Here is a 25,522-nt window from a genome sequence, read left to right on the forward strand (position 1 = left end):
TCCAGGCAAAAAAAGATTCACCTACAGACTCTGCGGGCGCTCTCTGAAGTGCAAAAAATGACACCGAGAGAAAGGATGCGGCTCAGGAAGCTCCAGGCAGCTGATGAGAAAGCCAAGAAACTGAAGTAAGCTGCCTTTCCTTGGGGTACCCGGCTGTGGGCCACTTCCCACGGCTCCAAAGGAATTTGCTGAAGAAGAGCAAAACCAAAACAAGAAATCAAAATGCACATATTCATTACACATGTGTCTGTTCGTTTATTCACTCGTTCCCTAGAAAGATGGTTATTGAGCCATAGACGGTTATTGGATACCAGGCATTATTAATATCAGGATTTCAGTCTTGTGTAGAAGGATTGAAGAGGTTGCTAGTGATAAAAATATCAGTCTCCAAACGAAGTTTTTTTGTTGCTGACACCTTCTGTACTTACCCCAGTGATAGGGTGAAAAGGTGACTTCAGTATGGGTCTTCATTCCCTAAATGTTTGCTGTATCCCCTCTGCCAGGAAACTAAGCGATTTATCTATAGGGAGAAGAAGGTACTGCCATGAAATTGTTGGCCTTAGAAAGAAGTTTAGAAACAGAGCTCTGTTCTGTCAACTGAAGCTCTTTGAAAAGTCTATGCTCAGGCCAGTGCTGCTGGTAAGAGACAGTACTAGTAATTAGAGTATTTACATGAAAAAGGGGAATTCCAAAGAGCCCTAGAATTCCAATTTCCCGAAGACTGATTCTGCAGTTGGTAGGTTATCCAATTTTCTAATTTTTTTCTTCTTTCTTCTTCTGCCAACATTTTGGTACCTCAGCCAAGAACAAGAGACAGAAAAGAACTAAAACTCAAATCTATTCAATCTGAGACCTTGTTAATGTAATTGAAAAATGACTCAGAGGTGTCCTTGTACTCATAGTGAATATCATAGTGAACCAAGTAAGAATCTGTGAGACTATTTTTCCTTAAGACATGCTGTCTTTAATAAATGCGGGAAAGGATTCCTTTATAGTGCTCAAGGGCTAGTAGTGTGCTCACAATGTTTAACCACCACCTCTGGGGTTGTGAGGTGAGTTGAGGGTGGGGGACGAGAGTGGCTGCTGATTTGTTTGCAGATTTCTGTGATGTCAATACTTCCACGATGACCAATTGCAAGCTACCCATATGAGATCATTGACTGTTCAGATAGGAAGATAGGTACACAATCTGATCTTGGGGGCCAGTATGGGTTGGGTTTTGCAAACCATTGAATGTATGTTATACTGAGATAACATGTGTTCACATAAATTGTTTGAGCCATTGCATCAACTCCCTAAATCTATTTCTAATGACTCAGAAACGGCAATATCTCCAGGTTATCATGATTTATGTCATTGGTTGAGGGTAAAATGAAAATTAAATCTCTGACAGGAACAGATTAAAGGAGCTGTTTAATTACTTACACCCACATTACAAATTATTTTTTTCAGATTAAGACTTTTTCATAAGCAAAAGAAAGTCATAGATCTTCTACATGACATTTTATATTTTTCTTATTAAAGACAATGCCTTTTAAATAAAGTTTGGTCTGGATTTTATGAATGACTTACATCTGAATTGTTTTTAATTGTTATTTCTGGGATTTGAGAGTCGTCACGTATTTTAGCTGGAAAACGGCTCTATTATCAATAGGGTTATAATAAATTCATTTCATAGACTGGAAAATTTGACCACTGGGATTTTCTATAACTTTTCAAAAAAATCTAGGTGTAAATTAGCACACAAGTAATCACAAGAACTCAAATCTTCTAGTTCAGTAGCAGATCTATTAAATTTAACTCTCCTGTAGTAAAAGAAAATGTGTTTGAGAAAAATTCCCATCCACAGTGAGTCTCATATTCTTTTCCATAAATTCTTTGAAATATAGCTCTGCTTTTCTTGTTTATATGTTTGTTTCATTCTGAAAGCAGTTATTGAGTTATTAGTATGTGCTAAGCACTCTGCTGGGTGTCAGGAACTCACACCCCTGTCATCACAGAGAACACACAGGGATCAGTACTGTCTTCTGCTGCATTTTAGGAATTCAAGGCATGAATAAGGAGCCAGAATATCCTTGTTTGTGCTTTAAGAGGGAATAAAGTGGGTGCTGCACTGCACACACGTCTTCATGAGAGGAAGACCTGTTGGCCTGGCTTCCCAACACCTCCGTTGGCCTGTCGAACCAAGGATCGCACTTACCTGTATAATACAGATGCAGTTTTAGCAAATTGCAGCTATTTTTCTATGTTTGCTTTAAATTTGTAGAAAGCTTGTAGAAGAAAAATATGAAGAAAATAACAAACGAATGCAAGAATTGAGATCTCGGAACTTTCAGCAGCTAACTGTTGATGTACTCCATGTAAGTACTCTTATTTTAAATTTTACGTAAAAACTTTTTTTGCTACAGATTTCTCAGATTCATGTGGCCAGTTGGGTAGGAAAACAGACAAGGTAGGGGAAAAAAGCATCCAGATCAACTTTGCCCAATTCCAGGGAAGATGTACGGGGGTTCACTTTAGAAGGCAGGCCAACAGTTAGTGACCACTAATCAAAGCAGCTGTACTTAGAGGTGGGTCGATTGATTCATCTAATAAATATCGAGTGCCTACTGTGTACAAGATAACTTAATCAGTGCTGAATGAACAATCGATGAGTTAAAAGTATGACTTTGCAGAACAAATGTGTGTATATCTAATTTTGAATTTCAGCCATGCTATTGTTGCCTTATCTCTTTAGTTCATTGTTCTCTTTCTGACTTATTTTTTATTCTTTCCCTTTTATCTTGTCTCCATATCCCATCTGAATCTTCTAGTTCAGTAGCAGATCTATTAAATTTAACTCTCCTATAGTAAAAGAAAATGTGTTTGAGAAAAATTCCCATCCACAGTGAGTCTCATATTCTTTTCCATAAATTCTTTGAAATATAGCTCTGCTTTTCTTGTTTATATGTTTGTTTCATTCTGAAAGCAGTTATTGAGTTATTAGTATGTGCTATTAGTATGTGTTAATATTAGTATGTGCTATTAGTATGTGTTAATAATCCCATTCAAACTTTGAAAAATTACCATAGATGTCCAATAATAAGTAGGGTTGCAGATTTATATGACATGCACCCCAAATTCATGTCGCCTGCATGCCAAGCCCCTGGATAACAAATACTGTTTTCTCTAATGGCTAAAATATCTCCATAGGATTTGGTGTAGGCTCTGATACTTAAAATAGTCTTTTTTCAGGGTCGTGTTTGCACAATAGACATTAATACCAACTCTGAGCTCTTCCAGTAAAAGTGTCTTGGGAAGGAGTCATTTTTATGGAGAACTTTACTGTCTCAAATTCTGTTTGTTCATTCATTGGAGATCCCTGCATCTCAGGGAGACTCCTCCCTTTATCAGGAAGAACCAAGCCCTCTGAGGCTGTGGGGATGATTTTTGAAGTCTGAGGATGCTCATTCTGCTGTAACTCAGTAATCAGAGGGCTCCAAGTCCTGAGGTATGCAGGGCCCTGTAGCTGTGCCCACACTCGGCCAGGCACAGCCTAGGAACACTTGTTTTCTGCATTCCTCTGAGAAGTTGTTCTTAGTTATTTAGTGGCTGTGAATGCTTTAGCATTCTGAAAACCCAAAGTTGGACAAGATGGGAGGCCCAGACTTCTCTGACCTGAAGAGCCTCCCTCTGTTGGACCCTTTAGCAGACAATGTGGGGACATCAGCGATATGTGCTCAATCCCCCCACATTCCCGACCCATTTCTCTACCCATCTCCCACTCTGTTAAGGGAAGCCGGCTGTGGGATCTGTTGCAGGCCCCAGAGAGGTGGGTGGTGGGATTGTTCCTGCTCACAGAACCTGGTGTATGAGAATTGTTGGCCGAAGGGCAGGGAGTCAGCAGTAGTGTCACATCCCTACTCGGAGGAGGGTCTTGATGCCACCACTTGATGCCCTCTGAGAACTGAGTGCCTGTCTTCAGCTCTCCGGACACTTTCTAGGCCCTGAAATGATAACCTATGGAGGCGGGTTGTCTTCCTTAGGTCTGTCAGCTTTCTAGCCCGCAGGACTGAGAATTGCAAATTCCCACAGATCACAAGGAGTCTGAGATAAGAATTCTGTGTTTGCCAATATGTGTACACTACTTGTTCACTCTACTGATAGAAACTGGGACTTTTTTTTTTCTGGAATGTTCAGAGACCTCTGCTCCTAAGGGATTTCATCTCCTAAGATTGGATATAGTAATATTTTTAGAATACACAGAGGTCGAGTTATAATCTTGTACACACAAAAATTATATATTATTAACAACATTACCCTAATTAAGAAATAATATAAATAACTATTTGTGGAATTACCAAATAGCAAATAAAAAAGTAGTTTCAAATATGATCTTACATTTTAGTGTCTAATATTTACTTAACTTTTTTGCTTTTCATCATTGGCCATTCAAAATAATCATTTTGTGTTCTTTTTCACTTCTGATGTGATTATTATCAGCGTTAAACAACTACACTATATTAGGTCCTGTCCCTCCTGTAAACCATGGTCATTGGGAGATCTTCAAGTAACTTAAGGCTGAGACTATAATGCAGGCTGACTCTCAGGAGATTTTGTTGGCTATGTATTATCCTCCCATCGAATACGGGAGCCAGAGTCCAGGTCTTGGCCCAACTTAGACAAAGAGAAAGTCACAAAGATTTTATGAAGTTCCAACTCATACCTTCCCAGTTCCATCCCCTTTGCATCAGCAAAGAATGAGGAGCAGGAGAGAAGTGCCTGATGGTGCTTTAGCCAGAGATGTTGGTTCATTCTTTGATCTTCTAAGATTTAGTATCACCAGCATCTTTGGCCCTGAACTTTCCAGAAGCATGTTTCCTAAGTTTGCATATCAATGGGGGCGGGAAATGCTCCAGGCAGATATGTGGCTCTCGCAGATAATAACCTCTTTTAGCTGGTTCAGTTCTGCAGACGGGGTTGCTTAGCGCCCCCACGTCTCTTGCCCTCTTTTGTGCAATTACATCAGCCATTTCCCTGTGGCCCATCAAGCATTCCACCTTCTCTCTTCCATATGTCACCTCTTCCTCTTCAGGAAAGCCTTTGACTTCTCAGGTCCACAATTGATTGGCCCTCCTCCAAATTCGTATGGCTTATATAAGCTACTGGACAATGGCTTCTCAAACTTCAAAATGCACCTAAATCACCTATTGATCTTGTTGAAATGAAGATTTTGATTGGATCGCTCTGGGATGGGGTCTGGAATGCTGCATTCCTAACAAGCTTCCTGGAGATTCCCATGATGCTAGTCCAGGGGCACACTCTGATTACTAATTGTCAGAAATTGGGGTCCTCAAAAGCAGCAGCTCACCTTCAGATGAAGGAAGACCTGGAAAAGCCACCGATGAATAGACTTTCTTATAATCTCTTTAGGAAAAAAAGCATTTAATGGGAATGGAAGAAAAGGAGGAGCAACCTGAGGAAAGCCTTTCTTGTTCACCCCAGGAGGAAGATGAAGAGAGAAAGCCAGGCAGAGAAGAGGCAAGTTTAATCATAGTCACACGCACAAGAGCGAGGCAGATTTAATGATATTTAGAGAACAAAGAAGGGAGAAAACGGGAAGCCAAACACTCAAGGAAAGGCATCACTGAGCTGAAAAAGATGAAATAAAACATAAGAAATTGAATTCATCAGGTGCAAGAAGCTAAAGAAAAACATGATAAAGTAGGAGAAAAGGAAGAGGAAAATGTTCCTGTCTACACCCATACACATATTTATGATTTAATTTCTTCCTAATCTCACTGGGGCTCTGTTCGCTATTCCTTCTTCCTTCTCTCTTGCCAGCCGAAGCAAACCACTTTATATTTCTAAAGTAGTTGTCAGAGATAGAATCAAAGTTAGGGGATAGTGGGCTAACTATGTCACCACTTAAACGGGTTATAAAAACTCTTTGAGGCATCCAGGAGAGTTCTTGTTTTGTTTTTTAGACCCTAAATTATAGGGCCTTTTATTTTAGCAGGCATTTTCTGCTTGGCTGAATTTGTGCTTTGAAATCTTGAAGCACAGTTGAATGTAGAGTCATGTTAGGCTCTCTTTTTTTATAGGATGGTAGCTTAAAATCAACTCCAGAACATCATCATACATACAATAAGCTCAGTCTTTCTTTTATCCTGTGACGGATATAGCTGTGAAGGTGTCAAAATTGAATTTCTATGAAAAAACCCAATTAGTTGATCATGTCTCCATAAATGAAACAGTAATGTGGATCAAAGATCAGATCATGTCCTCCTCTTCCTAAGAAAAGCAATTATAACAATTCTGTCTCTTCTCTTCAAAGAGAAACTCAACAAATCAGTCAAGAGTCCAAATACTTATTATCAAATAATTTCCAAAGTACACGTAAAAACACATTTCACGCAGTCTCTGTCTTTGTTGTTAAAATTCTCCGTGTGCTATCACTGATCCTTTGAAATTGAAATCAATTTCACTTCATACAACAATTATTATACAATACAACAAATGGACATCTTAAAAATATTTTATGACTCTATTTTCACAAATGCTACATATGACAGTGCATCACGGCTTTGTTTTACTTATTTAAGATTAGTTTGAACTTTCTGTTTTTAATAAGATGACACTCTTGGAGTAGTTCCCCATGAAGTCCGTTTATCAAGGAAAATAGGTCAATTCAGCATTAACTCTGGGTTGTAGACACACACACACACACACACACACACACACACACACACACCTGGAGAAAAAGGCAAAATGATTTATTGAAGTAACTATTGATAAATTTGAGAAATTTAACTTATTTGTTTTGAAGTTTTGAATTCTTTAATGTAGCCTCTTAGATCTCTTTGTTTTAGGAAGTTGAAATTCATAGAATCACAAAACTTTAAAAAAAAATACAAATAGAGTATTTTTATTTTTATAGCCTTTTAAGTCAATAAATTATGAATCACAGAACTTTTAAAGCTAGAAAAGAACTTGGAAGTCATCCAAGCCAATACCACTTAATTCAAGGTGAGAAAACTGAGCAGGGCTGGACTCGGGTGAAGTAAGAGTGATACCCTGGGTGCAAAATTGCAGGAGGTGCTTGTTCTCAGTCGCTGATAGATCCTGCTCCTGCAAGAGCCTGAAAGGCAGCGTCTCCTTCAGCTTTGCACCCTGGGCTTTCCGCTTGCCTCACCCTGGTCGTGGCCCTGAATCTGAGGCCTCGGGAGGTTAAATGCTTTTCTTCAAGGTTGTTTCTCTTATCCCAAGCTGCCTTCTTGAAATTGAAAATGTTATCATGTTTAGGGGAGAGGATTAGATAGGCTTTGGTTTCCGAATAGTCTCCTAAACAAGAATATTGTTTCATTTGCGGTAGCACAATTTCCTTTTATCAGTTCCTCATGAATTGTTAATTATCTTCCACAAGGAATTTGATGACTCGACTTCAGAGAACCTGCCTGAGTCTCAGCTTATTTCTTCCCTGGACCTCAGCGTGCTTGAGTCAAGTGTAGAGGACACGATAGCTGACCTTGGAGATCACGGTATGAGTTCGCGTCAGTACTCAAACGGGTGCTTTCAGCTGACACGTGGGTTGGTACAGCTGGCCCTGCAGCAGGCCTGACCGGCTTCTGAGAGAAGCCCGGGGTGTGTGACCACCTTCCATCAGTTCGCCAGAGCTGGGCTGTGACCAGCTTCGAAAGCAGAGAAGCCGAGGGTTTTGTCTGTCCTTTCCTATCTTCTCTGTAATAGTGAAGATGAGTTAGAAACTCAGACCAGGCGAAGGTCGTCATCCGCGTGGCGTAAACGACATCATTCATCTGAGTGGAGCAGTGGAGGACTGTGAACGTGCAGCAGCACTGTTTCTCTTTTCTATGAATTGCTTCCCTGGCCCTCGTAATTTTGAAGTGAGGAATTGAAGTCAGGCTTTGGAAAATCAACTATTTGAATGTGCAGTCGTTGGTAGAAAAAAAATGTACTCAGAGCTGTCACCCAAATAGGGGAGATGCATCATAGCCTAACAGTTGAAAACAGGGGTTTCAGAGTAAAGAAGCTGGCTGTCAGGGAAGCCTCTGGCACCTTAATCTCTCTAGATCTCAGTTTCCTTATCCGTGAAACAGGAGTAATACCTCCTTTAAGGTTTGTTGCAAAAAACAAATGAGAGTAGGCATGTGATGTTCTTTTAATTCAGTGCCCAGCACTGGAAACCAAAGCCTGTCTAGTAAGAGCCAAAGAAGGGGAAGAAGCTTATGATTCTTCAAGGGAAAGGTTGTGTGTGTAGGGATCTTCCCAATCTTGTATCATTCTCCCCAGTTACTAGAACAAAGTGCTGGGACATTGTAGACAAATTTCTTGAATGAATGAATGAATGAATGAGTAGATGAATTAATGAATGAAGACTATCAGTCTGGACCTCTGAGAAGCAGATGGCAAGATGGGACTAAAAGTGCAAAGACGTTATTAGGGGAATGTCTGCATGAAAGGAAATAGGAAAGGAGCTGGAAAAGGCTGAGAGAACCATCATACCACAATTCAAGCGAAAAGAGGAGATTCAGTGGTCATGTACTAGTCTGCTTAGTCAAAGGCAGCCAGGGCATCAGGAAGTCCTTACGTAAGGTCAGCCATCAGAGGCCTGCCTTAGTAACTAACCCTGCTGCACACTTGGAAGGCACAGCAGCCTCCAAGAGATTGTAGGAGTGGACTTCAGAGCACAGCAGCTGGGCTCTTGGCCAGTTTGCTCGTTGTAGTCGGTGCATCCTCATGGCTCCACAGTGGTATAACAGCTCTCTCTGGCTGTGGTTGAGTTTTCTTTTCAAACTAAGAGTGAAGATAGTGAAACATGGATTGGCTGGTCATCTCAGCCCAGATTTGCATTTAATGTCATTACGGTTGAGCTGTTAGAGCTGGTGCTGCCTCCTTCAGAGACTGGCACCTGATGCTCTTTAGATTGGCTTTTGCCAACTTTTAAAATGGTGTTGTAGAAGCCGCCTGGTAACAGACGTCATCGACAAAGATGTATATCAGTTGGATTTGTACCTTAGAGTCTTTTCAGGCGTTTCTTTAATATGTGATTTGTTATTTTCCACAAATAGAATTTGGAAGCATAGAGACGTGGGCTTTTCTTTCCAAGAATATAAAAGTGAGAGTTAGGCCATTGTGTAGCATCATCTGACGTGAACTGCTTGTGCTCTGCTGGAGGACAGGGCCATTGCTATCTGCAAAGAGGAAGCCTCAGGCCAAGACGTCGAGTGGGTGGTCTAGAATCAAAAAATCTGGGCCCGGCCTCTGGGTTTCAAGTAGGAAAAGTAGTTATTACTCATTTTATAGATGGAAGCCAATGATGTTACGCAATGTGTGCAAGGACTCTAAAGCTCCTGCTTTCTAGTGCAGCACTCTTTTTCCACGTTCATCGAAGAGTATGTATGTGGAGGTGGTAGGTAAGAGCAATAGATTTGCAGGAAACAGACAAGCATGTCAAATGAACAGGGCTTCCAAAAGACAGAGATTCTTTGTGTGTCTCAATGCTAACTGTAGTAGCCTACTTACCCCTTAAGCCAGCCCTGCCAGAGGTTCCAGCTGCTACCAGGAGATACAAGCTGGTGTCCTGCTTACCTCTACTTTTGTCTTTTGTCATGGAGGTTTCAGTATGGTAGACCATAGACTGGTGGTGAAAATGGTGAACTCTACTCTTGATCACCATCTAGCATGAGCTATAAGGAAGTACTACTTAGATGTCCATAATGGGCTGTAAGATCCAAAACACGTGGTACTTTTAAGTTGGGCCAAAAGCCTTGTAAAATACTTTAAACATTTTCCTTATTTATTCCTCTCTGTAAATTCATATTAAATATTAAATTGAAAAGGAAGACTTAGAACTATGAAAATGTAACTTTTGCGCTGACTGAGTGGAAGAATCCACAAGATGACCAGTGATCATCACATAGCATAATCATGAAATTCTGAGGCATGAGACTCTAATTCGTTTATGAACCAATAAGTGATTCATTGTTTTCTCCATTCTTTTTGCCTTTTAGAAGACTCAATTCCAAACTTTCAGTTCGCAGAGGGAGTTTTTATGTGTTTCTTTTTTATCTGCATGTATATGGAAAATAAAGTTACACAATCATTTTCTTTTAAGCTCCTACACCAAATGTTTACTCAGTCTTTGATATTGAATTGGAAAATTCCCTCTGGGGTGTAAGGAGTTATTTGCAGAGAAAGAAGACAGGGTAAGACATTATTTACATTTGATATGCATTTAGTTGACTATAGCTAATTTAATCTAGTCAAAGTCATAGATAACCATTTTAATCAAATGAGAAAGCACAACCTGAAAATTAAAGAAATTATCCCTATTTAAATCCTTATATGTAATGCTGATGATTTTTTTGTTATTAATCTTTGCCAGGTACTTCATTGCACTCTAGCCTTATCTCAGCAACTCACAGCTGAGTTTCAGAATAGTGATTCTTGCAAGGCTGAAATAGCCTGAGACTTGTGGTCCCCAGGCTAACTCAGAACATGACTCTCAACCTAACCACTCACATGTGGAGGCTGCGCTGGAGTAGTCCTTAGCTGCCTGCCACAGCCTGACCAGCTGTTACCTCTTAATTTCCTTTTCAGCCACTCCATAAGTGAGTCCTGAGCACCTTCACTGTGCTCAGAGAAAGCTCTGACTCATGGTGGTCATACCTTGCTTGCCCGTAGGAAGTCTACCTAACCTTTCTAGTTTGGGGCTGCTCTCTGACTTATGATGTCATCCCTTCCTTTTAAATGTCCAAGTGGAAATAAGGTGATTTGAACTTTGTTAGACAATGATATATTTTTGTTGTTTTAATTTTAGAAAAGAAAACATCTATTGATTCTACAATTCCACTTATAGATAGTTACCTAAGAGAAATGATAATATGTCTACAAGAGATCTGTATACAACTGTTCTTAGCAGTTTTATTCAGAGTACCTTAGAAACAATTCAAGTGTCAGTCAATAGGTAAATGTAATGTAATACTACGTGGCAATGTTAAGGAATAAATCCACACAGTAATATGGATGAGTATCAAAACCATTGTGCTGGGTGAAAGAAGCCTCAGAAAAAAGAATGCATATTGCATGATTTCATTTTTATTAAGTTCTGGAATGAGCAGCACTTGTCTACAGTGGTGGAAATGAGGCCAGTGTTTGCCTGGGGGTCATGGTGGTGGGAATTGACCCCAAACGTTCACAAGGGAAACTTTTTTGGTGATGGAAAAGTTTGATACCTTGGTCATGGTGATAGTTACCCAGGTCTGTAATTTGTCAAAACTCATTCAACTCTATACTTTAAATGAGTGCATTTTATTGTCTATAAATTCTACCTCAATAAAGTTGACAAATAAAAAACACAGATAAGATATCCAGAAAAAAAAAAGAAAGGAAAAAGAAAACGTCACGAATAATGCCCATCGGTCTTTGTTTTAGCTAACAAGTGGCTGAGCGAGACTTTGGGTGAAGTTGTTGAGATAAAGAACAAGTAGGAAGGTCTCTAGATGCTACTTGGAACACAAAGTTCTTAGTCCTGAAAACAATCATGGGGTTTTCTTCTGATGTTAACTGAACATCATTGTCTTCCACAGTGAGTGCTCACAATGTTTTGGGGCTTTGCTCAGGAGGAAAATTGGCTATTGAAAGATGCAGGGCTGGCATCCCATGTTGCCTCTCTTCAGTCTTTATAGTGGGAGGGCTCGCTCTGGCGCAGCAGGAGACCACACCAGCAGGTCCCATGAAAGTAGCCTGTGCGCAAAAGAACAAAGAGTGATAGCCCAGACTCCAAACCCCAGCCCAGACAGAGAAGCCGGTGGAGCTGCCTGGCTCGTTGGTCCTCAGGAAAGACCAAATCTATATTCCTAGATGTCCCACCTCTTTCAGAGCTTTAGATGTCTTAAAGACTTGATTTAGAAATATAAATTGACGGTGGTTTTATCTCATATTTTTGTCACATGTTCCACTGAGTTCTTTTTGTGTTTCCACCTGACTCCCATATTTACTCCTGCGGTCACTCCCTAATTTTCTGAGATCCAGAGGATAATTAGAATGAATCTAATACTGAATGAAGATACACTGATTCTCCACCCTGAGGCATATTTAATAATTTAGAGTGTTCCTTCCGCATGACAAGCTGGGTAGGTGCCTCTAACTGGAATTTAAAAGATTATATCTAATATGAAAAATTAAAGGGGATGCAGAAAAACACCTGCCCAACCAGACACTTTGCTGTTGTGTCTTAAGCAGTCATAATAGAAATAAGAGGAAAATCAGTCCCCAGAACATCAGTTATTCATAAAGAAAGTCAGCACCCGTGGACCGCTCAAAATAAGTTTCTCACTTCAGAAAGTTGTATGTGATTCCAGGGTCCATCCCTTAACTAAATATAAATTATATGGTAATTATTAAACTAAAGGTGCTGCTAGTTGGACAGAGAGCATCCTTAAGTGGCCTTGCTTGGCCTGTCATGTTCAGGTTTGGAATTAATCGATTAAACAGAAAATTAAATAAGCATCAATCATGGCTTTAAAGTAGAATACAAAACACAATAGACTAAAACCTCATGTAACACGTGCTGCAGACAGCATTTCGGACATACTGTGGTATGGTTTCCCTTTAGTTGATGAAATTATTTTCCATGTGCACAAGTTTCACAGTTGTACTCAGGGCTCATGCGCCCATCACCTGGAATGCATCCTCACGATGCTCGAAGGAAGCTAAACTGCCTTTGAAAATGAACACGGCTGTGTTAGACAGTGTCTGCTTCCAGTCAAATAGCCATCTTTGATTCAGATGCTAATTTGTTGTTGAAGTGATTGAAATGTTTTGCTTTGGTGTTTAGGCCAGACTTTAATTTAGTTATTAGTGATAGGCATTTTACTTTGTCCTCTCTGATCTTTGTAAAGGGACTTTATGTTTTGTTTTGTGGCATAGAAGGCCATATCAATATCAATCACCTCCTAAACTCACTTGTCAAACTCTTTCATTTTTTTGAGGGAAAATAGCACATTTCCAGAAAAGAAACCTTTCCAGCAAGAAACCATAGTATCTAATACCCTTTGTCACTCGTGACTAACAGCATTTTCTGACTTCTCTTTTTCTCTTGCTTAAAAAAAAAAAAAAATCAAAATAGAAAAATAGGAAACTTCTAAAAAGATCCAAAATGATTATCATGCTTTATAATAGTATGTCTATGTGTGAGCAGTATAATGAATTTGACTTATTCTAAAGAAGTCATTTTTTTTATGTGTCTGTCTGCAGAAAGTGTGCTTGTGATGCTGCCAGTATTTGTAGCTCACCAGTTAGTCTTGTCTCTGAGGTTGCCAGATCAGTTCTTCATAAATTCATTTTATCATTCTACGCATAAGTGTCTACATGTAAGAATACAGTTTTATGAGTTTGTAGGGTAACTCTGCATACCCAGCTTCATAGCTAACCTTGATCACCCTTTCCTCCTAACTCCTTGACTTGTTCAGGTTTCTCTTTCTCGCTTTAAATTATTAATGGGAGTTTCTTCTTACTGTTAAATATTATCTGGCTAAGGATATACATGTAGATGAGTTTAGGATACCTGTAATCTCTCACTGCATTTTGCACCTGGGTATTTAAGTTTATAGAGATCAAAGTGACTTTACCCTTTTTATATCTCAGGTTAATTTCTCTACCCTCCACCTTGCCACAACCCCATTTTAAGATACAATAATTTGACAATTTATGTAAGCAGTTACTTATAAACACATCGCCCACAGTGATATATTTGGCCTCCTTTTATTTTTGAGCATGCACGTTTTGAACAAGACTAACTTTATGTATTCGTAGCACCCTGGGTGAGGAATTTTATTGGTATACTCAAGAGGGCTAGAAAGTGACTGCTGGTTAAGAAAAAGCAAGTTATGGAAAAAGAAATGTCTTATTGTTTCCCTGAGCCCCATAAGCTCCGTGTCATTGCTGAGGAGAGTGGGTCAGTGCCCTGTCTGCGTGAACATGTTCACAGGCCGCATTCTCACCCGTTTCCAGAACTCCATCACTCTTTGGAGCCATCTGGATGTTATTCCATACCTCATCTCTTACTTTTTCATCTCCGTAAATCATACTCCTTTAATCACTGACCTCTCAGCTAAAAATTTCATCCAGTAGGCATTATAAGTATATATTTCCTGTTATATTGACGATATTCATGTTTCAAATTTGACGACACTCCTGAGAAGTACTCGCAATATAAGAGTGTGTCACAGCACAGCAGCTGAGAGCCAACAGGCCAGTCTCTTGTTACTCAAAGCATGGTCTGAGGACCAGCATCACTAGCATCCTGAGAACTTCTTAGAAACACAGAATTTCAGACCCCACCCTAGAATTATTGGATCAGAAGATGCACTTTTAACAAAATCGCAGTGATTCATTTGCACATTAAAGTTTGAAAAGCACTGAGCTAGACTCTAAGCTCAGCGAAAGCATGGGCCATGCCTGTCTTGATCATCATTTTATTCTCACCTGCTGACACAGTCACTACCTCTGAGTTGATGCTTGGTAAATATTGGTTGAATGAATGACTCAACCTAGGGGAAAATTCCTATAATGCTTTTTGTCATAAATATCACATATTTCTCATAGAGGTTAATTTAGTTGAGGAAGTGATAGGATAATGAGTTACCAGAAAAGGCTAATCTGTATGCATTGGTGTTCACCTATAATTTTTTTCATCTTACTTGTTAAAGAAATGGTAATCTAATTATACCAGATGGATACTAGAAAGATGAGAAATAAAGGAGGAGTTTCAGAGACATGGGAATAGAAATCCTCTGTGCATACTTTTTGAGTCCCCCAGCCATTGCCTCTCTCTTTGTACATACCTCTACACTTAAATTATCTCCTCTGTAAGCCACCAACAGTGAAAAAATATGGTTTCTTCTTCTGGAATAACTGTAGAAAAGCATTTAGTTTAATAGAGGTGGTCACATCACCATAAAGTAATTCTCCCAGACTCCTTAGTGTATTTGCTAAATGTACACATTAATGGCAATAAAGTATAGTCTGTGTTACAGGTGCACACTTGTCTTTTTTGTTTACAGCAGCTTAGTCTCTCCATGGAATCCATGACAGCACTTTATATATGACAGATCAGGAGCAAACACTAATTGGTAAATGACTCTTTGTTTTTTAACACGCTTGGTAGGGCTGCTCTGTGAAAAGACTTTTCTTAGTGGTGGTGTCATTTGGGTCCCTTGGGAAACAGACACTATGAGTTAGAAGTACAAGAAATGTATTGAGATTATTTCTGTTGCAAGAATAATGGGAGTAGGAGTAGGTAGAGAGAGTCTTCAGACTGTGATGCAGCCCTGCCACCTCTAAAAGGCACGCAGGAAGGAGAAGTGTGTAGGAAGAGCCTCAGACTTCACTGAAGCCCTGAGACAACCTCGGTCGAATTTACCTTAGTGGAGGAATCCCACATTGGGCAGAAATGCTGTGCCCTGCTATCCACGCCAACTCAAATGCTCAACAGATTCTCAATGCTGCAGTCGGAGGCTTTCAGCTCACTGAATGCCTTGCAGCTGTTCAGCAAGTTCTCGGAAAGGGAACTGAGAGGCCCGCCTCCATAGATGCCACGGTGGCAATTTGAGTCATTCCATATGCTTGAGATAAATTAAGTAGTATTTTGATAAACAGTCTATAATTCAATATTTTTCTCTGACTTAGAGTAACCTTACCTTCAATATGTTCAAAGTAAGAATGACTGGAACTTCTGGAATATCCATAGATATTTCACAAAATGTACTAGGCTGGCAGCCTCTGCTGTACTCGAAGGAAGTTCGGAGCCAGACTTTATCTTTTTCCCACTTTTGCCATTTAACAGCTGTGTGAACTTGAGCAACAATAAATTAATATTTCCAAGCCTTCATTTTCTCACCTGTATAATGGGAATAATAATAATAGCCAATTTTCGGGATTAAGAATGAATTAGATGGTAGACAAAGAGCTTAACAAAGTACATGAAAAATACAAAGTACACAACTATTTCTTACTAAAAAAATACAATGTCAGAGCAAGTTGTAATATTTTCTCAAGTTCCACATAAAATCTTTGCATTGGTTCTGAATAATATTTCAGTTTTTAACCACCCAGGAGGCCTTCTGATTATAGTTTATAAGCACTTTCACTATATGAATTAAGAATGATTTGGAATACTTTTACTTGCTATAGTTTTTGCATTTATGAGAAATGTAAAGTCACTCAGGTTGGTTAGTTCCATTTGTCAAATTATGGTCTTAAATATGTCCATCTGGGCCCGTTAGTATAACACCAAGAAAAATTATCTTCTTTGTCAAGTCTCTGGATAGCTCATGTGTGTCCTCCTGTTGGTGAGTCTGCGATGTCACTGTTATACTCAGAGGTAGAATCTGGGACCAAGTCCTTTCTTTAGAAGATGCTCTTTTGCTAGCCATCTTGAGCCCATAAACTGGCAGCTAAAATTTCTAGCTATTTTCTCCAAGTACATTATAAATGTAAATACATTTTACACTAAAAAGCATAATAAGGGCAAGAATATACATTAGTTTTTCCACCGTAGTCTCATTTGGGATTTAGGCCAAATTCAATAGGGTAAAATATAGAGCTTCACAGGAATCACTATGACTTTTGCAATGGAAATATTCAGGTAATGCATGCAGTTATTTTAATGGAACTCTGCTTTGGGTCTGTAATGAAATCAGGAAGTTTGTCTGATACATAGGGATTTACTCTGCACTCTACCTTAGAGGCTGTATGTGCCAATGACTTCTTGATTTTAGCTTTCTTATAGCATAGATTTCTAAGATAGGGAAAAGTCTATGCCCATTTCAAATGAATGTATGATCTTGCTTCTCTTAGGGCTGCACATGGAATTAGAATATTCCAGATATGATTGTATGTACGTAGTTAAATCATTTGATTCTTACCACAAATCTGGTGAGATAGGCAGGCTATATTTATCTTAAAAGAAGAGCATGCTCAAGAGATGACATAGTGACTTGTTCAAACTATTTTTTGACTACTGTATGTTGTAAACAACTATAAGTTGTCTTCAGAATTTTCTGAAATTTGTAAGAGATTTTCTTAAGATTTAATTGGAGCAGATTCTAGACTACCCTAATAATAATATAATTCTCATTCCTTTTTTTAAGTGAGAGCCATGGTTAGAGGATCATTATTGGTTATTTCTTGGGTCTGCCCCTGGAGTGGGTTATGCCTGTAAAGTTATTTATCTTATCCAGATGGCGGAGGGTTTGGAATGGCTGCTCTGATGAAGGGCAGGTTGGATGTAACCCCTCACTTTGAGCAGACAGGGCTCAGGTTTGTCCATGCTCAGAAGTCAGCAGGTCTTAATAATCTGAGCCAAGCTATGTTAAACAGAGGCTGGGGATGGCCTTCTGGCTACTCAAGGTGACTTTGGTTGCATGTGTTCTGAGTCCAGTCTTTCTAATTGGGCTACTTATCGAAATCCTTCATGGACTTTCAGAGCCTATTATATACGTCTCCTTCTAATCTCGTGTTCAGTGGTATCGTGTGAATAGCTTGAAATTAGCTATGGCGAGAGTATTTACACCAGGGAAATTGGCAAATGCTGCTTATCAGGGCTTCTCTCTCCGCAACAGCCAGTTGTTAAACATTTATCAGCACACCACTGGCAGAGTCCACTTCCAGAGCTTCTGATTCAGTAAGTCTGGGATGGAGCTCAAGAATTTGCATATCTAACAAGTTTCCTGGTGATGTTGCTGCTGCTGAGTTGAGGAGCACACACAAAGAACAATTTGTCTAGAACTGTGCTGTCCATAGCCATTAGACAAATGTGGTTATTTAAATTCAAATTTTAATTACAGCCATGGACTATATAATGATATTTTGGTCAACAGCATGCCACATATTTTGACAATGGTCCGGTAAGATTATAATGGAGCTGAAAAATCCCTATTACTTGGTGACATCATAACCTATGAAAGTCCTAGAGCAATGCATTACTCACACATTTGTGGTGTTGCTGGTGTACAGAAACCTACTGTGAAAAAAAAAACCTATTGTGCTGCCGGTCATATAAAAGTATAGCACATACAATTATGTACAGTACATAATACTTGATAATTATAATAAATGACTATATTACTGGTTTATATAGTTACTATACTATACTTTGAATCATTATATTAGAACGTACCCTTTCTATTTATTAAAATAAAAAGTATTCTGTAAAACAGTATGCCATGTTACTCCGGCAACAGCTTCATACATCTGGTGTCTCTTGATGGCATAATCTTCTCTTGCACTTGATTTAATCTCACATTGTTTTGTACAGTAACATGCTGTACAGGCTTGTAGCTTAGGAGCAATAGTCTCCTCCACACAGCCTAGGTGTGTAGCAGGCTGTTTCATCCAGGTTAGTGTAAGTGTACTCTGATGTTCGCACAGCAACAGAATTACCTAATGACACATTTCTCCGAATATGTCGCTGTCATTAGCGACATATTGCAGCGACATAAGCAGCACATGACTGCAATTAAAATTAAACAAAATTTAAAAATCTGTTCCTCAATCCCATTAGTCACATATTAAGTGCTGAAACTAATACAATGTTACATGCCAATTATATCTCAATAAAACTGGAGGGGAAAAGGATCTCATGTGGTTAGTGGCTGCCATATTGGACAGCACATTTCTAGAACATTTCATCATCGCAGAAAAATCCTATTGGGCAGCACTGCTCTGGGATAAAATCTTTACACCTAAATTTTTTTTGAAGTTCTAATTCCAGCAGGAAATTGACTGAGTCAATAGTCACTACAATTATTAAATGTTGACTTTATATTTCAACTGTCTGAAAATCAAACTCACAAAAAATTGTTTTCCTCATTTTCTTGTTCTTCCTTGGGAAATACTGACAACATGTACTAATACCCTTTTTTTATACACAAGGACGTTGAGGTGCAAAAAGGTAAAGATGAAAGAGTTATTGTTGAACTAGGACCCAGCCCCAAATGCATAACATTTTCAGTCTAGTTATTTTCTCCTACATAGAAGAAATGATTACAGGTGTTTGGTCTTGTTCCTGCCTCCAGATTGTAACAGAGCCCAGTACAGTGAAGCCATTACACTGCCTCAGACTAAACATATGGCAGGTGAAAGCCCCAGCGGTCTTTCATACTTTATCTAATAACCATTCCCTCCCAACCAGTGAAGGACACAAATGGCATTTATTGAAAACCAGTTGATCATGTTCATGGATCGGAAGTGTTCAAACCAGCAGATTACACAAGACTAAAGAGGGAATAGAATTTAATTAGAGGTGAAGGGTCAAGTAAAATAGTTAACAGTCATTAGTGACATCTGTGGAACAAGTTACCAAACCTGAATTAGTGAGGCTTACACAGGCAGGTGGAGGCCTGAGAGTTGGACCAGGAAAGAGCTGGCCTGGAATGCCATTACGTGTGCGTGTGCTTCTTGTCTGCTATTGGGTGATGGTCTGTTTATCACATAGCCTGACACATAGAAGCTTGCTTTGTGAATTCCCACCTCCAAGAATGCTTGTGTGGTCTAAACAATATCTTCTTATTTTGGTTCCTATGTGACTAAAATTTTAGTTCTTTGTATGATCAAAAAAAAAAAAAAATAGCCAGAGGTGTTTCTTTTTCTTCTGAAAAATTTATTATAATTGACTTTATTTTCTCAAGTGGCAGTTTGCCTCTCTGAGCTTCAAAAGCTTTTGCCTTGTCTGGTTCTGTAGAAATCACTTCAAAATCACCTGTTTTCTCCCCTTTTTTTTTGGCTTCTTTTTAGGAATTCTAGAATTCTTTCTTTTAGGAATTTCCCACTGCCATTATCCTTGTACCTTCGTAGGTACCATTCTATCCTTGTAACTTTCTATCCTTCTTGCTACTAGGCAATTGCCTTTTACATCCTTCAGCAAAGCTTTCTGTGAACATAACTTTCATCGGCATTCAACTTTCAACAATTATTTATTGGGCACCTGCTCTGCTGGGAACATAGATATGGAATAGAGTAGTAAGCAAGGCCGACTTAGTTCCACCCTTGTGAGCCTACAGTGAAGTTTTCCTCTACCCCAAAGTCTTTAATTACTTTCTGAAGTGGGTCGAATTGTGGCCTCCAAAAGATATGTCCATTTGGGACCTCAGAATGTGATATTACTTGGAATACAGGTCTTTGCATATGTAATTGAGGTAAAGATTGTCAGATGAGATCACTTTGGATTATGATGGTCCCTAAACCCAGTGTAAGTCCTTAATATAAGAAGAGAAAAGAGACACAGGGATACACTGAGAAGATGATGTGAAGACAGTCTTAGGCTGCAGTGATGCATCTATCAGCCGAGGAACACCAAGCATTGTCAACAGCCACCAACAGCTTTAGAGCCTCCAGAAGGAACCAACCCTGCTGACACTTGATTTCAGACTTCTGACCTTCAGAATTGAGAGAGAATAAATTTCTATTGTTTTAAGCCACCAAGTTTATGGTTCTTCGTTGCAGCAGACCTAAGAAACTAATATACTTCCTTTACTTGTAAAAACATAGACCCTTTTATCCAGTTTTCATGTAGTGATCAAGAGAGCAGGTTATATAGTCAGACTATCTGTTTCTAGTCCTAGACTTGCCAGTCACTAACTTTGTAATTTGGGTCAAATTGCTAAACCTCTGTGTTTCAGTTTCTTCATCTATAAGACAGGAACTATATCTGTGTCATAGCATTGTTACGAGGAAAAAATAAAATAACATATGTAAAGTACTCAGAATAGTTGCTGGAATGCTTAATTATAAAAATTATATTACTACTATATTACTAATTTTTGTTAATATTAAAGGCTTACAGAACCTTTCACAGCTGGTCAACACTGGTGTGTTTTTTTCTAATTTTTCAACTCCCATAGCACTTTGTGTCTTCGCTACTCTTAATCACACACTACCTTGTGATTACATTCAACTTTCTACATGAACATGTAAATCAACAAATATTTACTGAGGATCTACTAAGTTCAAGATATTCTGCCAGCCACTTTGGAAAATGCTATCAGAGAATGTAGAATCTTAGGAAATAAGAAGTACATCTAAATCAAAGCGATCACCAATTATTTAGAAAGAATGGGCATAATTCCAAAGTATAGAGAGGACTGAAGAGATTATTTCAAGTAGGAATTTTCAAGATCAAGGTTTAGGGCATGGCAACAGCCAGGTAATGCTATGACCAGACTGACCTGATCAGTCCTATAGGAGAGGGCTCGAAAAGGGGTTCAGAGCATGTAAGGTACTCAGGGCTGAGAATTATAGATAAGTTGATCAAGTGAGGTTGAGGCATAAACTCTATCTCCTTCATAATTTAACATGAACTAGAATTTTTTTTTTAAAGCAAAAATTCGTTAGCAGGAAATAAACAAGGATGGGCTATAACCACATTTATCCATTCAACTAAAAACTACTGATCAAACGTTCACATGTGCCCAGCATTCTCTATGCACTGAGGATTCAAGAGGGACAAAGTAGATAAAAATTCCTGCCTTCATGGAACCCACATTAAACTGGGAGAGATGGACAATAAATGAGATATATGCAAAATATGTAGTATGTTGAAAAATGGTGAGTACTCAAGAGAACAAATAATGCAAGAAGGGGGATAGAAAGTTTCAGGGAGGGGTTGAAATTTTAGATGGGCCAAGAAAGTGAATTTTGAATAAAGATTTGAAGAAAGGGAATGAGTAAGCCATTAAGTATCTTGGGCTAGGGTGTTTGAAGTAGAGGAGACTTCCAGCGCCAAGCCCTAAAGCAGGAGTGTGCCTGTGGTGGTCAAGGAGCGGCAAGGTCAGTGGACTGGAGTGAGATGGGTGAGGAGGAGAGAAGTAGGAGATAAAGCCAGGTCACGGAGAACATGGCCACGTAGGTCATTGAAGGACATTGGAAAATTTTTGACTCTGAGTAATGTGGGGCAGGTACTGGAGGGTTTTGGCAGAGGAGCGACATGAATTGTCGCATGTTTTAGCAAGATAATTATGACTACCATGTTGAGGATATGCTAAGGGAAGGAAAACTAGAAGCAAAGACCAATTATTGCAATAATCCAGGAAAGAAGTGATGATATTTGGACCAGCGTGGCAGTGATGGGGTGATGGTGAGAAATGGTTAAGTTCTAGATATTATTTTGTGGCTATAGCTGATAGGACTTCTGATACAAAAGAGGTAGAGTGAGAATGAGAGAGTGAAGTTAAAGATGACACTAAGGCTCTTGGCCTGGGTTTTGAAAGAATGAACTTAACACTCATTGAGATGGGGAAGACCTGGGGGAGTGTCATTCTGGAAGACAGTTGCAAACATGAGCGGATTCAAGGATCGAAGCACCTTAAAGCTCTTTCTGATTAAATACAGCTAATTAAAAATGAAAAGATAGGGGAGAAGGCTCAGGGGATTGGCAAAAAATGGTGAAGGAGATTAAGAGGTACAATTTTCCAGTTATAAAAAAATTAAATCGCAGGAATGTAATATATAGCACAGAGAATATAGTCAATAATATAATAACTGGTGACAGGTTTCTAAACTTGTCAAGGTGATCACTTCTTAAGGTATATAGATGTCAAATCACTGTTGTACACCTGAAACTAATATAATATTGTATGCAAACTGTACTTTAATTTTAAAAAGAATGAAAAGAGAAGATGTGGTAAATAGGAAGTCAATAGAATAATGTCTACAAATATGAGGTTAAAATATAACCAAATAATTTCACATACTGCTAAATTGTCCTTTGAGTAAGAAGTAACAAGAGATAGACACTCTTAAGCTTAAAAGAATTTAGGAAATATAACACCCAGGCAGTCTTTTGAAAATAACTACTGATAGTTTAAAGAACAAATCAAAATTAAGAACTCGGGAATAAAGAAGCTATGGTAAAAAGGTTGCAAGTGCACTGAATCTCTTAATTCAGGGTAAAATTCCAAGATAACCTCCCTACTATAAAGTTTAAGATCTCTGGAAAGTATGGTTTCAGAAGAAAATATAATTAATATAAAAATTACGAGCCTTAATATAAAAACAACATATAACTAAAATTGGAAAAAGCCTTATTGTTTTGACTTTCTTATCAATACAACCAGAAAGTCAACCGATATTATCTAAAGTGAAACCCATAGCTATTAAAGGCATAATGATCCCAGCCTCCACATATTTTTTATAATGGTTATTTTTATCCTCAAAGAGATACTTTAGTAACATATCTTTGTGATAAAGAAACACTTACCTGAAGTTTGACAATTATTCAATTTTAGTTTTTGATTGTTTCAAGTAAAATTCCTTTAATACCTAGAAAAAAATACCGTAATGCTTTTATATTGCTTCTGTAACAAGTTATCACAGACACGATGGCTTATACAAATTTATTATCTTACAGTTCTGGAGGTCAGAAGTCCAAAATGGGTCTTGCTGGGCTAAAATCAAGGTATCAGCGGGCAGAATTCTTTTTGGAGGCTCTAGAGCAGGGGTCCCCAACCCCGGGACACAGGCTGGTACCAGTCCATGGCCTGCTACGAACCAGGCCACACAGCAGGAAGTTGAATGTTGGGGGAGGGGAGAACTCTCCAAATGGTATCTCTCCTCCTAGGAAGGAGCCAAAGTTCTTCCTGGAGCAGTATTTCCAAGGAAAGAAGTGGCAGCCCTTGGAAGGGTATTGGGCAGAAGAATAGAGACTCATCTGTGTCACAGCCATTGTACTTAAATATTCAACTGTCCTTCTCCACCCCAGTCTCCATTCTTCATCAGAGAAATGCAAGCCTTTGTTTAACCACATGATTTTCTAAAGTCCAAGTCCATCCTTTGGGGCAGGGGCCCCAACCCCTGGGCTATGGACCGATACCAGTCCGTGGTCTGTTAGGAACCAGGCTACACAGCAGGAAGTGAGCAGCGGGCAAGTGAGCGAAGCTTCATCTGTATCTGCAGCCACTCCTCCGCACCAGCATCACCGCCTCAGCTCCACCTCAGATCATCAGGCATTAGATTTTCATAGGAGCACCGGTCCCTGGTGCCAAAAAGGTTGGGGATCACTGCTCTAGAGGCCTTGCCTTTTCCAATTTCTAGAGGCTGCTGGCATTCCTCCCCTTTCTCCATTTCAAAGCCAGCAATGTTGGGCCAAGTCCTCCTAATGCTGCCATCTTTCTGGTATTCTCTCTTCTGTGCTCCCTGTTCCATGTTTAAGGACTTTTGTGATTATATAAGCAATCCAGGATAATCTCCCTGCTTTAACGTGGTCGAATTAGCAACCTTAATTACCCTTTCTCTTATAGATAATGTATTCAGAGATTCCAGGGCTTAGGACATGGATATCTCTGGGAAGCCATTATTCTGCCTATCACAAATATTCTCACTGTTGATAAAAATATAACTTTTTAAGAAAGAAGGACAGTGTTTTCAACAAATGATACTGGGGAAACTGGATATCCACATGCAAAAGAATAGACCCTTATCTTACATCATATACAAAATTAACTCAAAATGGATCAAAGACCTAAATGTAAAAGCTAAAACTATAAAACTCTTAGAAAAATACATAGGAGAAAAGATTCATGACATTGGACTTGACAGTGATTTCTTGGATGCAACATCAAAAGCACAGGCAACAAAAGAAAAGTTAAATAAAATGAGACTTTATCAAAATTGAAAACTTTTCTTCATCAAAAGACCGCTGTTGATATAGTATAACAAGGCAACTCACAGAATGGGAGAAAATATTTGCAAAGCACATATCTGACAAGGGATTGATATCCAGAATATATAAAGATCTCAGAAGACTCAACAACAACAAAACAACCCAATTAAAAATAGGCACAGGATTTGAATAGACATTTCACTAAAGAGATACAGATAGCCTATAACACATGAAAAGATGCTCAACATCACCACCCATGAGGAAAATGCAAATAAAAACCACAACATTCCACATTTCACACCCACTAGGATGACATACACATATATATACAGAAAATGATGTGTTAAGTATGTGGAGAAATTGAAACTCTTGTGCACTGTTGGTAGAGATGTAAAATGGTACAGCTGCCATGGAAAACAGTATGGTGGTTCCTCATAAAATTAAACATGGAATTAACATATGATCCAATAGTTCTACTTTGGGGTATATACCCAAAATAATTGATAGCAGTGACTCAAACAAATATTTGTACATCCATGTCATAGCAGCATTATTCACAGCAGCCAAAATGTGGAAACAACCCAAATGTCTATTCATGGATGAATGTGTAAACAAAATGTGGTATGTATATATATATTTTGTTCACACATTATATATATAATGCAATATTATTCTGCCTTAAAAAGGAATGAAATTCTGATACTACAACATAGATGAATCTTGAAGACATACGAAATGAAATCAGCCAGATGCAAAAGGACAGAAATTGTTCCACTTAAATGAGCTAGTCAGAGAGTCAAATTCATAGAGACAGAGAGTAGTGTTATACTATGTCACTAGAGGCTGGGAGAAGAAGGGAATAGG

General features: G+C 38.9%; 1 protein-coding gene across 12 annotated transcripts in view; it reads left to right on the plus strand.

Annotated features, from left to right (window-relative positions):
* NEK11 (NIMA related kinase 11) overlaps window positions 1-25,522 on the plus strand; it is a 200,801-nt gene that overhangs the window by 85,580 nt on the left and 89,699 nt on the right. For 8 of the 12 annotated variants that reach the window (XM_039837120.1, XM_039837119.1, XM_039837126.1 and 5 more), the window contains 4 exons: window positions 6-125; window positions 2,267-2,360; window positions 5,413-5,520; window positions 7,406-7,520. In XM_039837120.1, the coding sequence (XP_039693054.1) occupies window positions 6-125; window positions 2,267-2,360; window positions 5,413-5,520; window positions 7,406-7,520 (437 nt within the window). Of the gene's footprint in view, window positions 1-5; window positions 126-2,266; window positions 2,361-5,412; window positions 5,521-7,405; window positions 7,521-10,010; window positions 10,794-10,819; window positions 13,156-25,522 lie in introns of those variants that run through there. The other 4 variants (XM_039837121.1, XM_039837129.1, XM_039837131.1 and 1 more) reach the window with 3 other exon arrangements.

The sequence above is a fragment of the Pteropus medius genome, unplaced genomic scaffold (genome assembly GCF_902729225.1).
Source record: "Pteropus medius unplaced genomic scaffold, Ma_sr-lr_union100, whole genome shotgun sequence".
NCBI classification, from domain to species: Eukaryota; Metazoa; Chordata; class Mammalia; order Chiroptera; family Pteropodidae; genus Pteropus; species Pteropus medius.